Raw genomic sequence first — 13,595 nt, forward strand, 5'->3', positions numbered from 1 at the left:
AAAATGATGATTTACTAATATAACAGTTCAGTAAAATGATGATTTACTAATATAACAGTTAAAATGATGATTTATTAATATAACAGTTCAGTAAATGATGATTTACTAATATAACAGTTAAAATGATGATTTACTAATATAACAGTTCAGTAAAATGATGATTTACTAATATAACAGTTCAGTAAAATGATGATTTACTAATATAACAGTTAAAATGATGATTTACTAATATAACAGTTAAAATGATGATTTACTAATATAACAGTTAAGAAAATGATGATTTACTAATATAACAGTTAAATAAAATGATGATTTACTAATATAACGGTTCAGTAAAATGATGATTTACTAATATAACAGTTAAAATGATGATTTACTAATATAACAGTTAAAATGATGATTTACTAATATAACAGTTCAGTAAAATGATGATTTACTAATATAACATTTTAGTAAAATGATGATTTACTAATATAACAGTTCAGTAAAATGATGATTTACTAATATAACAGTTCAGTAAAATGATGATTTACTAATAAAACAGTTCAGTAAAATGATGATTTACTAATATAACAGTTAAAATGATGATTTACTAATATAACAGTTAAAATGATGATTTACTAATATAACAGTTCAGTAAAATGATGATTTACTAATATAACAGTTCAGTAAAATGATGATTTACTAATATAACAGTTAAAATGATAATTTACTATTATAACAGTTCAGTAAAATGATGATTTACTAATATAACAGTTAAGAAAATGATGATTTACTAATATAACAGTTAAATAAAATGATGATTTACTAATATAACAGTTAAATAAAATGATGATTTACTAATATAACCGTTCAGTAAAATGATGATTTACTAATATAACCGTTCAGTAAAATTATGATTTACAAATATAACAGTTAAAATCATGATTTATTAATATAACAGTTAAGTAAAATGATGATTTACTAATAAAACAGTTCAGTAAAATGATGATTTACTAAAAAAACAGTTCAGTAAATTGATGATTTACTAATATAACAGTTAAAATGATGATTTACTAATATAACAGTTAAATAAAATTATGATTTACTAATATAACAGTTCAGTAAAATGATGATTTACTAATATAACAGTTAAATAAAATGATGATTTACTAATATAACAGTTCAGAAAAATGATGATTTACTAATATAACAGTTAAGAAAATGATGATTTACTAATATAACAGTTAAAATGATGATTTACTAATATAACAGTTAAGAAAATGATGATTTACTAATATAACAGTTAAAATGATGATTTACTAATATAACAGTTAAGAAAATGATGATTTACTAATATAACAGTTAAAATGATGATTTACTAATATAACAGTTCCGTAAAATGATGATTTACTAATATAACAGTTCCGTAAAATGATGATTTACTAATATAACGGTTAAGAAAATTATGATTTACTAATATAACAGTTAAAATGATGATTTACTAATATAACAGTTCAGTAAAATGATGATTTACTAATATAACACTTAAAATGATGATTTACTAATATAACAGTTAAAATGATGATTTACTAATATAACAGTTAAATAAAATTATGATTTACTAATATAACACTTCAGTAAAATGATGATTTACTAATATAACAGTTCAGTAAAATAATGATTTACTAATATAACAGTTCAGTAAAATGATGATTTACAAATATAACAGTTAAAATGATGATTTACTAATATAACAGTTCAGTAAAATGATGATTTACTAATATAACAGTTCAGTAAAATGATGATTTACAAATATAACAGTTAAAATGATGATTTACTAATATAACAGTTCATTAAAATTATGATTTACTAATATAATAGTTAAGTAAATGATGATTTATTAATATAACAGTTAAAATGATGATTTACTAATATAACAGTTAAATAAAATGATGATTTACAAATATAACAGTTAAGTAAAATGATGATTTACTAATATAACAGTTAAGTAAATGATGATTTACTAATATAACAGTTAAATAAAATGATGATTTACTAATATAACAGTTCAGTAAAATGATGATTTACTAATATAACAGTTAAAATGATGATTTACTAATATAACAGTTCAGTAAAATGATGATTTACTAATATAACATTTCAGTAAAATGATGATTTACTAATATAACCGTTCAGTAAAATTATGATTTACAAATATAACAGTTAAAATCATGATTTATTAATATAACAGTTAAGTAAAATGATGATTTACTAATATAACAGTTAAAATGATGATTTACTAAAAAAACAGTTCAGTAAAATGATGATTTACTAATATAACAGTTAAAATGATGATTTACTAATATAACAGTTACATAAAATGATGATTTACTAATATAACAGTTAAAATGATGATTTACTAATATAACAGTTAAATAAAATGATGATTTACTAATATAACAGTTCAGTAAAATGATGATTTACTAATATAACAGTTAAATAAAATGATGATTTACTAATATAACAGTTCAGTAAAATGATGATTTACTAATATAACAGTTCAGTAAAATGATGATTTACTAATAAAACAGTTCAGTAAAATGATGATTTACTAATATAACAGTTAAAATGATGATTTACTAATATAACAGTTCAGTAAAATGATGATTTACTAATATAACAGTTAAAATGATGATTTACTAATATAACAGTTAAAATGATGATTTACTAATATAACAGTTAAAATGATGATTTACTAATATAACAGTTCAGTAAAATGATGATTTACTAATATAACAGTTAAGAAAATGGTGATTTACTAATATAACAGTTCAGTAAAATGATGATTTACTAATATAACAGTTAAAATGATGATTTACTAATATAACAGTTAAGAAAATGATGATTTACTAATATAACAGTTCAGTAAAATGATGATTTACTAATATAACAGTTCAGTAAATGATGATTTACTAATATAACAGTTAAAATGATGATTTACTAATATAACAGTTCAGTAAAATGATGATTTACTAATATAACAGTTAAAATGATGATTTACTAATATAACTGTTAAAATGGTGATTTACTAATATAACAGTTTAATAAAATGATGATTTACTAATATAACAGTTAAATAAAATGATGATTTACTAATATAACAGTTCAGTAAAATGATGATTTACTAATATAACAGTTCAGTAAAATGATGATTTACTAATATAACATTTTAGTAAAATGATGATTTACTAATATAACAGTTCAGTAAAATGATGATTTACTACTATAACATTTAAATAAAATGATGATTTACTAATATAACAGTTAAATAAAATGATGATTTACTAATATAACAGTTAAATAAAATGATGATTTACTAATACAACCGTTCAGTAAAATTATGATTTACTAATATAACCGTTCAGTAAAATTATGATTTACAAATATAACAGTTAAAATCATGATTTATTAATATAACAGTTAAGTAAAATGATGATTTACTAATAAAACAGTTCAGTAAAATGATGATTTACTAAAAAAACAGTTCAGTAAAATGATGATTTACTAATATAACAGTTAAAATGATGATTTACTAATATAACAGTTAAATAAAATGATGATTTACTAATATAACAGTTCAGTAAAATGATGATTTACTAATAAAACAGTTCAGTAAAATGATGATTTACTAATATAACAGTTCAGTAAAATGATGATTTACTAATATAACAGTTAAAATGATAATTTACTATTATAACAGTTCAGTAAAATGATGATTTACTAATATAACAGTTAAGAAAATGATGATTTACTAATATAACAGTTCAGTAAAATGATGATTTACTAATAAAACAGTTCAGTAAAATGATGATTTACTAATATAACAGTTAAAATGATGATTTACTAATATAACAGTTCAGTAAAATGATGATTTACTAATATAACAGTTAAAATGATGATTTACTAATATAACAGTTCAGTAAATGATGATTTACTAATATAACTGTTAAAATGATGATTTACTAATATAACAGTTAAATAAAATGATGATTTACTAATATAACAGTTAAAATGATGATTTACTAATATAACAGTTAAATAAAATGATGATTTACTAATATAACAGTTCAGTAAAATGATGATTTACTAATATAACAGTTAAATAAAATGATGATTTACTAATATAACAGTTCAGTAAAATTATGATTTACTAATATGACAGTTCAGTAAAATGATGATTTACTAATATAACAGTTCAGTAAAATGATGATTTACTAATATAACAGTTCAGTAAATGATGATTTACTAATATAACAGTTCAGTAAAATGATGATTTACTAATATAACAGTTCAGTAAAATGATGATTTACTAATATAACAGTTCAGTAAATGATGATTTACTAATATAACAGTTAAAATGATGATTTACTAATATAACAGTTAAAATGATGATTTACTAATATAACAGTTCAGTAAAATGATGATTTACTAATATAACAGTTCAGTAAATGATGATTTATTAATATAACAGTTAAAATCATGATTTACTAATATAACAGTTAAATAAAATGATGATTTACTAATATAACAGTTAAAATGATGATTTACTAATATAACAGTTCAGTTAAATGATGATTTACTAATATAACAGTTCAGTAAAATGATGATTTACTAATATAACAGTTAAAATGATGATTTACTAATATAACAGTTCAGTAAAATGATGATTTACTAATATAACAGTTAAAATGATAATTTACTAATAAAACAGTTCAGTAAAATGATGATTTACTAATATAACAGTTAAAATGATGATTTACTAATATAACAGTTCAGTAAAATGATGATTTACTAATATAACAGTTAAAATGATGATTTACTAATATAACAGTTAAAATGATGATTTACTAATATAACAGTTCAGTAAAATGATGATTTACTAATATAACAGTTCAGTAAAATGATGATTTACTAATATAACAGTTAAAATGATGATTTACTAATAAAACAGTTCAGTAAAATGATGATTTACTAATATAACAGTTAAGAAAATGATGATTTACTAATATAACAGTTAAGTAAAATGATGATTTACTAATATAACAGTTAAGTAAAATGATGATTTACTAATATAACAGTTCAGTAAAATGATGATTTACTAATATAACAGTTAAAATGATGATTTACTAATATAACATTTCAGTAAAATGATGATTTACTAATATAACAGTTCAGTTAAATGATGATTTACTAATATAACAGTTCAGTAAATGATGATTTACTAATATAACAGTTAAAATGATGATTTACTAATATAACAGTTAAGTAAATGATGATTTACTAATATAACAGTTAAAATGATGATTTACTAATATAACAGTTAAGTAAATGATGATTTACTAATATAACAGTTAAAATGATGATTTACTAATATTACAGTTAAGAAAATGATGATTTACTAATATAACAGTTCAGTAAAATGATGATTTATCAATATAACATAATAAACAGAAAGGTAAGCACAGTAAACGACAGATATGTTATATTGTTGACAATTCTTTGTCAAACCATTCAATCGCCAGTCAGGTGCTGGTGGTTCCAGTTAGTATTATCCAATCAGAGGCAAGTTCATATCCCGGGCCCGCCTCTGCACGGATACCATTGGTTGAATATTAATATGTAGTCGCGTTATGGGCGGAGTCTGCGGGCCTACGGTGAGTGTGTCCAGCGGTTCCATGAAAAGCAGCACCTGGCCCGGGAAGAAAGAAGAGGAGAGCAGCCCACCTCCCCTCTGTCTGTCTGTTATCAACGGGTGAGTGAGCTACCGTTTACTAATACGAATTTATAATCCGGTAATAACGTGTGGGTGACTTTGCTGCATGTCCTTAATCTCGGAAAATAAACGTTCAATAAGAGTATCCACCGCTAACCACAGTTGTTTCGTCCTAGTCTCCAGAGAAGGGGCGCGTGCAACATATTTCAAGTGCTAAAAACCCTCGTATTGAACACATATTCAGAAGAGACAGAGGTTTTTTTGTTTTTGGCGTTATGAAACAGTGGGTTTCCCCTCCCCCTTTACTTACTGCATCAGTGGAACAATGTGCTGAAAGAAAAAACATGCTTAACATCGACACGGTGGACAAAAAGAGAGGCATTTTTCATCAAACACGTTATAGTTAGCCCGCATTGTTGCTGCTTTGGTGTGAATAATTTTTCCAGCAGTCACCTTTGCTCCAGAAGTGTGTGTGTGTGTGTGCGAGAGAGAGAGAGAGAGAGAGAGAGAGAGAGAGAGAGAGAGAGAGAGAGAGAGAGAGAGAGAGAGAGAGAGAGAGAGAGCTGCATCGTGAAACAACTTTTTATTTCAGTTGAATCAATACAGTGGCATCCGGGTATCCAGAGCCTGCTGCAGCCTACCATAGCTTTATCAAGCTGACCTCCACTCAAGGCCCTGCTTGTTACGTCACATCTCCATGGACATGGACTTTAATTCCCCAATTACCTCATTAGTATCCATAACAACTGTTGGGCTTGTTGAAATAACCAACATGTTTTCACCTGTCATGATGACTCATTGGCTTTGTTAAAATGCTACTCATCTAAATGCACTGAATCTGTGACAAAAGTAGAAAACATTTATTTTTTTCCTTTTCATACCTACCTTTTGATTGTGTCTGGTTAATGCCTGTGCATTCTGTAAAGTGGACTGTAGTGTGCAAAGTGCAGCCTGCCGATGTTGACCTGATAACCTGATCCGTTACCAGAAATGAACGGTGCAGTGGCCATGGAGGCCACCAGGAAGCGTACCAAGCAGAATGCCAATGGGAAACCATCTGAACAGGGAGAGCAGCCAGCACAGTGGGGGAGAGCATGGTGAGTTGATGTTAAGTCACAGGTCGCAAAAGGCCATTTTGTCATCTAAGATACTTTTGCATAACAAAGTGAAGCTTGTCTTCAAACCTAGGTGCAGATAAAATATCTTGTTAGAGGAAATTAAAAAACAAAGGGAATAACTTTAACTCTGACAGTGTTTATCAAAAAAGTTTTGGAGCCGCTTACTAAGGCAGCAAATCAGACTCAGCTCAATGTCATCTGGTCCTTTGGGATAATTTCAGAATACCAGATCATCATGCTTGCATTTAACAAGGTGTTGATCTCCATCTATTTATCCTCCCAACATACAAAACAGCCTTGATACCAGGAGAGAGCAGAAGAGAGGGCGAACAAGCGTTAATATGAAACTAAACAGAAACCTTTACATTTCTTTGCTCCATGTTGAATTGTTGTTACTTACTAAATTTGAAAAATGCAGAAAGTACGTCTCTGCAACAGTTAAGTAGTGTTGGCGCATCTCGTGTACTGCTGAACGCAGAAAGGTGGTGATGATGAAGGACTGCTCAGTTTGCTCTGTTCTAAACAATGGTGGTCCAGGATGAATATGTGCAAGTTTCTTTTCTTTCGGAGGTGTCGTCAGAATTCTGTGGCTGCAGATTCCACATGGGCCTGCTTATGACTTAGTACTATAGTATAGAAAAAATAGTTTTAAAAGAAAAGTCTATTGATGTTAGGGGCACGACAGGGAGTGATGGGTAAAAATCCCCAAGTTCAACTTATTCTCTCAAAAACAGCTTGCAATAGCTAATACAGTTATACTGTAGGCCATGCCATCATTACATTCTTATTAATCCTGTTTCTTATTAGTTTCTTATAAATTGTAGTACAGTTTTTCATCTGTCAGCTTCAATGTACTGTATATCTGTGTACTGTATATTTTATATGTTTGTATAAATGGGCTTTATTATAGGTTTATAGCAGCTTATTCTACTGTCAGAAGTACAAAAACACGCCTTTCTGCAGTATGATTTTGTAAATGTAAAAGTATTAGTGCAACAAATATTTTGCTGCATAATAAAGACATACATTAGTTGTTTAAGCCATGCAATGGTATGGCCTTATATGAAACATTTATATCATGCATGGAAATAAACCAGTATACCAGTTTATTTTCTATATGTTGAGTATACAGTCACTATTAAGTATAATAATTTACCACTAACTGATATCCACAACATCACTGAGAAAGTACTGCCTTTTTTTGATGATGACAAGTGTGTTGTCTTCACTACAGTGTAGCAGCTGCAACTATCCAATTAGTCCATCAAATAAAAGTCCCTTCAGCTTTATACCTTAAAGGCATCACAGCAAGTATGTTTAAAAAAAGGCAGCAAAGTTCATTTCCCCCGATTGTTTAGCAGGAGAAAAAAATCACAGTAACAGATATGTTTTATTTGAAAAATAACAACACAAAGCCTAAAATTTCAAGTTTCTTGTTTTAGATATGGAATAGGCATAATAAGCTGTCAAGTTGTGCAAAATTGCCCCTTTATTGTTTTAAAGATTACCGTATTTTTCGGATTATAAGTCGCAGTTTTTTTCATAGTTTGGCCGGGGGTGCGACTTATACTCTGGAGCGACTTATATGTGAAATTATTAACACATTACCGTAAAATATCAAATAATAGCCCGGGCTATTATTTATGTCAGTCACGTAAGAGACTAGGTGTATATCAGCAATCGTCACACACACACATCAACCAATCAAAATTGGGCGGGGGCGGGTCATGGCAGAAGTGCATTGTGAAAAAAAAAGATGCTACCTGCTACTTGGAGTTGGCGGAGTTGTTCAGAAGTGACACAGAGGAAGAAGAGTTCAGTGGATGTAGTGATTAGCAGTGACAGATTGTTTGGTAAAAGTAGAGCATGTTCTATATGTTATAGTTCTGTGTGATTAGTGACAGAGTGTTTGGTAAACGTATAGTATGTTCTATATGTTATAGTCATTTGAATGACTCTTACCGTAATATGTTACGTTAACACACCAGGCACTTTCTCAGTTCTTTGTTTATGCGTCATATAACGTACACTTATTCAGCCTGTTGTTCTCTATTCTATTTTTATTTTAAATAGCCTTTTAAGATTCTATTCTTGGTGTTGGATTTTATCAGATAAATTTCCCCAAAAATGCGACTTATACTCTAGTTCGACTTATATATGTTTTTTTCCTTCTTTATTATGCATTTTCGGCTGGTTAGACTTACACTCCGGAGCGACTTATAATCCGAAAAATACGGTATTTTTTGGCAGTTTTTCAAGCCATTATTATATAGGACGGACAGGACATGCAACAAATGGCCGCAGGTTGGAGTCGAACCCGTGGCTGCCTCCCCTTTATTGTTTTTAAGTCATACATGACACGTTCTCATTCTTGGAATTTATCAGCATATATTTATTGTTTTAGGTTGTTTCAATGTTGTGGTCTTGTGTTCAAACACTTAATTAGACATTCTTGTAATATCGGAAACATTAGGACCTCACACAGTATGAATTAAGAGAAATATGAGTTCATTTGTCTGTCCATAACATACATGATACCCCCAGTCACAGCTTGAATGTGCTGTCATGTTCACCTGCCCTCATACTGTATCTGTTTATATATATCTGATTCTCAGGGAGGTGGACTGGTTTTCCCTGAGCAGCGTGATTGGCCTCCTTTGCTTTGCTCCATTCATTGTCTTCTACTTTGTGATGGCCTGTGATCAGTACCAGTGCTCCGTCAGCCAGCCTCTGTTGGAGTTGTACCAAGGAGAGACCACGCTGCTCTCCATCTGGGCCCGGGCTCCTTCCTTCACCTGGTCAGCTGCCAAGATATATGCCATCTGGGTGGCGTTCCAGGTAAGAAAAAGAAGAGGAGAAGCGGAAACATTTTAGGGGGTGCTACCTGCAGAAACTGTCCATTGTCTTCAGCTCTTGCCGAACAGGAAATGATCTTGTTGAAGTGTTAAAACAGGTTGTGTTGTCCCGCAGGTGTTCCTGTATATGTGTGTCCCTGACATTACTCATAAGTTTATTCCCGGCTATGTTGGTGGAGTGCAGGACGGCGCAAGGACTCCTGCTGGTAATTAACACACATACCCCAAACCATCAGTCCATAAGTAGATCAACAGACAAGTTGGAGAATTTCCGGTCCAATATTAAATGTGTTTATTGAGCTTAAAAACAACTGATATGCAACAAACGTCATCAAAGCATGTAAAGTATAATGTTTTCTATTGAAGAGTAGGCTACTTTTATATTTTCCTGGTTAAAAACAGGCAATTACTGCCATAAATCAATGCTTTTGACAGACAGTGATAGAATATTGTGACAAAATATTTGATCACTATTTAAAACACTTAATTGACATTCATTATCAAACCAGAAAGTATCGCTTACATTTCCACCTGTCTCTCCCTTCACTACTGCAGGCCTGATTAACAAGTATGAGATCAATGGGCTGCAGTGTTGGCTGATCACTCATGCTCTGTGGTATGCAAATGCCCAGTATTTCCACTGGTTTTCTCCCACCATCGTCTTCAACAACTGGATCCCCCTGATGTGGTGTGCTAACATTCTGGGCTATGCTGTGTCCAGCTTTGCTTTCGTAAAGGCGTACCTTTTCCCCACCAACTCTGAGGACTGGTGAGCACTGATATACACGCTGAAGATGACAAGTTGTTGGAGCAGATGTCTGCATCAGAAAAGTTTTCCATGTTTACTTATAATATCTTAAAGGTAAACTAGTGGTGTAGGTATTAGTATGCAACTGTATCAACTTTTTTTCTTCCACCTTTTTTTCTGGATTCTGCAGCAAGTTCACAGGGAACATCTTCTACAACTACATGATGGGCATCGAGTTCAACCCACGCATTGGCAAGTGGTTTGACTTCAAGCTTTTCTTCAATGGTCGACCTGGTATTGTAGCCTGGACTCTTATCAATCTGTCCTACATGGCCAAGCAACAAGAACTGTACGGCCATGTCACCAACTCCATGATCCTGGTCAATGTACTGCAGGTACAGTTGAAATAGAATGTATTTTAAACCGACGTCTCATGTAGCAATGTACAGATTGCAGTTATGTTTGTGGGCACCGCGGTTAATCTGTGGATTGAGTGGGTGGATTCATATAAAATAAAATTGTCATAAACAGCGGACAGGTTGCAGTAAACACCATTAAGGAAAGTATTAATTACATTCAATAAGTTGGGCAGAGAGCAGAGCAGCAGCTCAGCTGTCCATTGCTGTGGCAGACAAGACATCTTCATTTTTTGTTAGGCAAGTGTGTCGGTGTCCCCATTAAGAGAGACGCACATTTAAGCACCAGTATCAGCAGCTTCATTGATTAATTCAGTTAAGTTCTGCTTCCTCTGATCACGTTTATAACTACAGATTCTAGTTTTGCTACTGAAAGGGATACTCGTGTGGAGCACTCCGCAGAGCAGACCTCTGCTGACGGAGGTGAATGGCGCAGGTTCATGTGAACAGATGAACGATCTTTAGCTGCCTTCTGTGCTAGTGCATGGAACGCTCTGTGAAGCATACCTACGCTGCTCAGCAGAGCAGAAAACACTCATACAGGGACAGAGAGAGGGGGAGTGAAATGGCAATGCGGATGAGGGTCTCTAAAGCGGAGAAAATAATAAATTTGGCGGGGTGAATTATTTAAGAATACACACAGATTTGGATGGCATCAGAGCAGATCCAAGTATCTCTTCTCTGTTGATGACCTGAGCAAATCTGCGCACTGATCCTGTGGAACAGCTGCAAAATCGGAAAATAACAAGAGAAATTAGAAACTGACACGTTGTTGACATTAAATATGAATAACCCTAGAAAGTTTGTCTCAAATATGTTGCATAGTTTTAGATATTCTTGAGCATTGTCCTTTACCTTAACATGTAGAGTAGTCTTAGGGCTGATAGATTGATTTTGTAAGTTTATTTGAATGATCTAAAATTCTTTCCAAGATCAATCTATGTGTAGGTAGTACTTTGTGGTTCAGTTAGGGCTGCATGATGTGTAAAATGTCTACTTTGTGTAAATCAAGTAGGGCTAGTCGAATCAGGTCAGTGCTGATATATACAGTATACAGCCCTGTTAAACATAAGTGTTCACCATTCATTTTCAGGTTCTCAACTCTGAAGACACTCTCTCGTCTTGCGCTGCTTGAGTCATATTAATGGGAGAAACCTGAGTCTTTTGTGCTTTCCTTTAGGCCGTTTATGTGTTGGACTTCTTCTGGAATGAGGCGTGGTACCTAAAGACCATTGATATCTGCCATGACCACTTTGGATGGTATCTGGGCTGGGGAGACTGTGTCTGGCTGCCATACCTCTACACACTGCAGGTAACAAACAAATGCAGCTATTATTGTGATGTAAATAGGAATACCTGTCATCCACATAATTTGTCATTGTTGTCACTTTTGCTAAAATATTAATTATATGTGCACACTCTAGAATGGACATTCAAATAATATGTACATTTAAGTAACAGTAGGAGCAAATAACTGTTTTGTCTCTCCAGGGTCTGTACCTGGTGTATCACCCAGTGCAGCTCTCTAACGCCCATGCCCTGGCTGTGCTGTTGTTCGGCCTGGTCGGGTATTACATCTTCCGCTCCACCAACCACCAGAAGGACCTGTTCCGGCGCACCGAGGGCTCCTGCTCCATCTGGGGCCGGAAGCCAGCGTACATTGAGTGCTCGTACCGCTCCGGTGATGGCGGCATCCATCGCAGCAAGCTCCTGACCTCAGGTTTCTGGGGAGTGGCCCGGCACCTCAACTACACGGGTGACCTGATGGGTTCCCTGGCCTACTGTGCAGCCTGCGGCTTCGACCACATACTCCCATACTTCTACATTGTTTACATGACCATCCTGCTGGTCCACCGCTGTGTGCGGGATGAGCACCGCTGCAGCAGCAAGTACGGCAAGGACTGGAAACGCTACACCGACGCTGTTCCTTACCGGCTCATTCCTGGGGTGTTTTAGAGAGGGGAAAGGAGTAGGGAGAAAGGGAGGAGGTGGGTGGGTGTAGGCAGGGCTCAGATTTAGGATATAAGGAAATTATTATATTAGAACAAGGAAGCAAGATAAACATGAGGGCTGTACATTTTATACACATTGGAGCGTACCACATACATTTGAACACCATGTTTCATACATAGTGAAATGTGTATGTATTTCTAATACATGTAGGTGGATAGGGACAGCTTATTGCTATAAAGTATTCATCTGCCTTAATGAAGGTATGGGGATACCCAGTGTGCTGCTTTCATTACACTTTTTAACATAGTTAAACACCTTTCAATGACACTACAATATATATTTATGGAGCAACTAGGACCAAGCACAATTTAAACCAGCTTTTGCCAAAATCAGGAACAGAAACAGTCAGTTCTGTAGTCGACTGTAGTCTATGACTATTCTCCACAATGCTGTGACATTCCCATAATGCAGTTTGTCAGTTTGACCGTCAGTTATCAAGACAAACCAGTTTCTCAAATATGGTTATTGTTTTTCTGTTTTATTTTATTATACATTTAACACATGCAGTGATTTTATTTTTGTCTGTTCAGGAAAATAAACAATTTGGTGATGTCACTTAGCACTCAGGTAGCCTAAGATGGGGGGGGGGGTCATTATTCTTGGCCTTTTTTAGACTAAATGAGTAATTATGAATCAAAAACGGATATATTTATGAATCAATATCATATACGTTTTATTAAATTTTGCTGC

At 32.3% G+C, this 13,595-nt stretch overlaps 1 protein-coding gene across 1 annotated transcript; it reads left to right on the forward strand.

Moving 5' to 3' along the window:
• Nucleotides 1-5,707: 5,707 nt before the first annotated feature.
• Nucleotides 5,708-12,856, forward strand: dhcr7 (7-dehydrocholesterol reductase). The gene is made up of 8 exons (XM_083917605.1): nucleotides 5,708-5,794; nucleotides 6,744-6,852; nucleotides 9,489-9,711; nucleotides 9,844-9,934; nucleotides 10,284-10,497; nucleotides 10,667-10,871; nucleotides 12,073-12,204; nucleotides 12,384-12,856. Exons 2-8 carry the CDS (start codon nucleotides 6,746-6,748, stop codon nucleotides 12,846-12,848), a joined length of 1,437 nt encoding a protein of 478 aa, XP_083773731.1. The 5' UTR covers nucleotides 5,708-5,794; nucleotides 6,744-6,745; the 3' UTR covers nucleotides 12,849-12,856.
• Nucleotides 12,857-13,595: the final 739 nt, after the last annotated feature.

The sequence above is a fragment of the Echiichthys vipera genome, assembly GCF_963691815.1.
Source record: "Echiichthys vipera genome assembly, chromosome: 1".
Lineage (NCBI taxonomy): Eukaryota > Metazoa > Chordata > Actinopteri > Perciformes > Trachinidae > Echiichthys > Echiichthys vipera.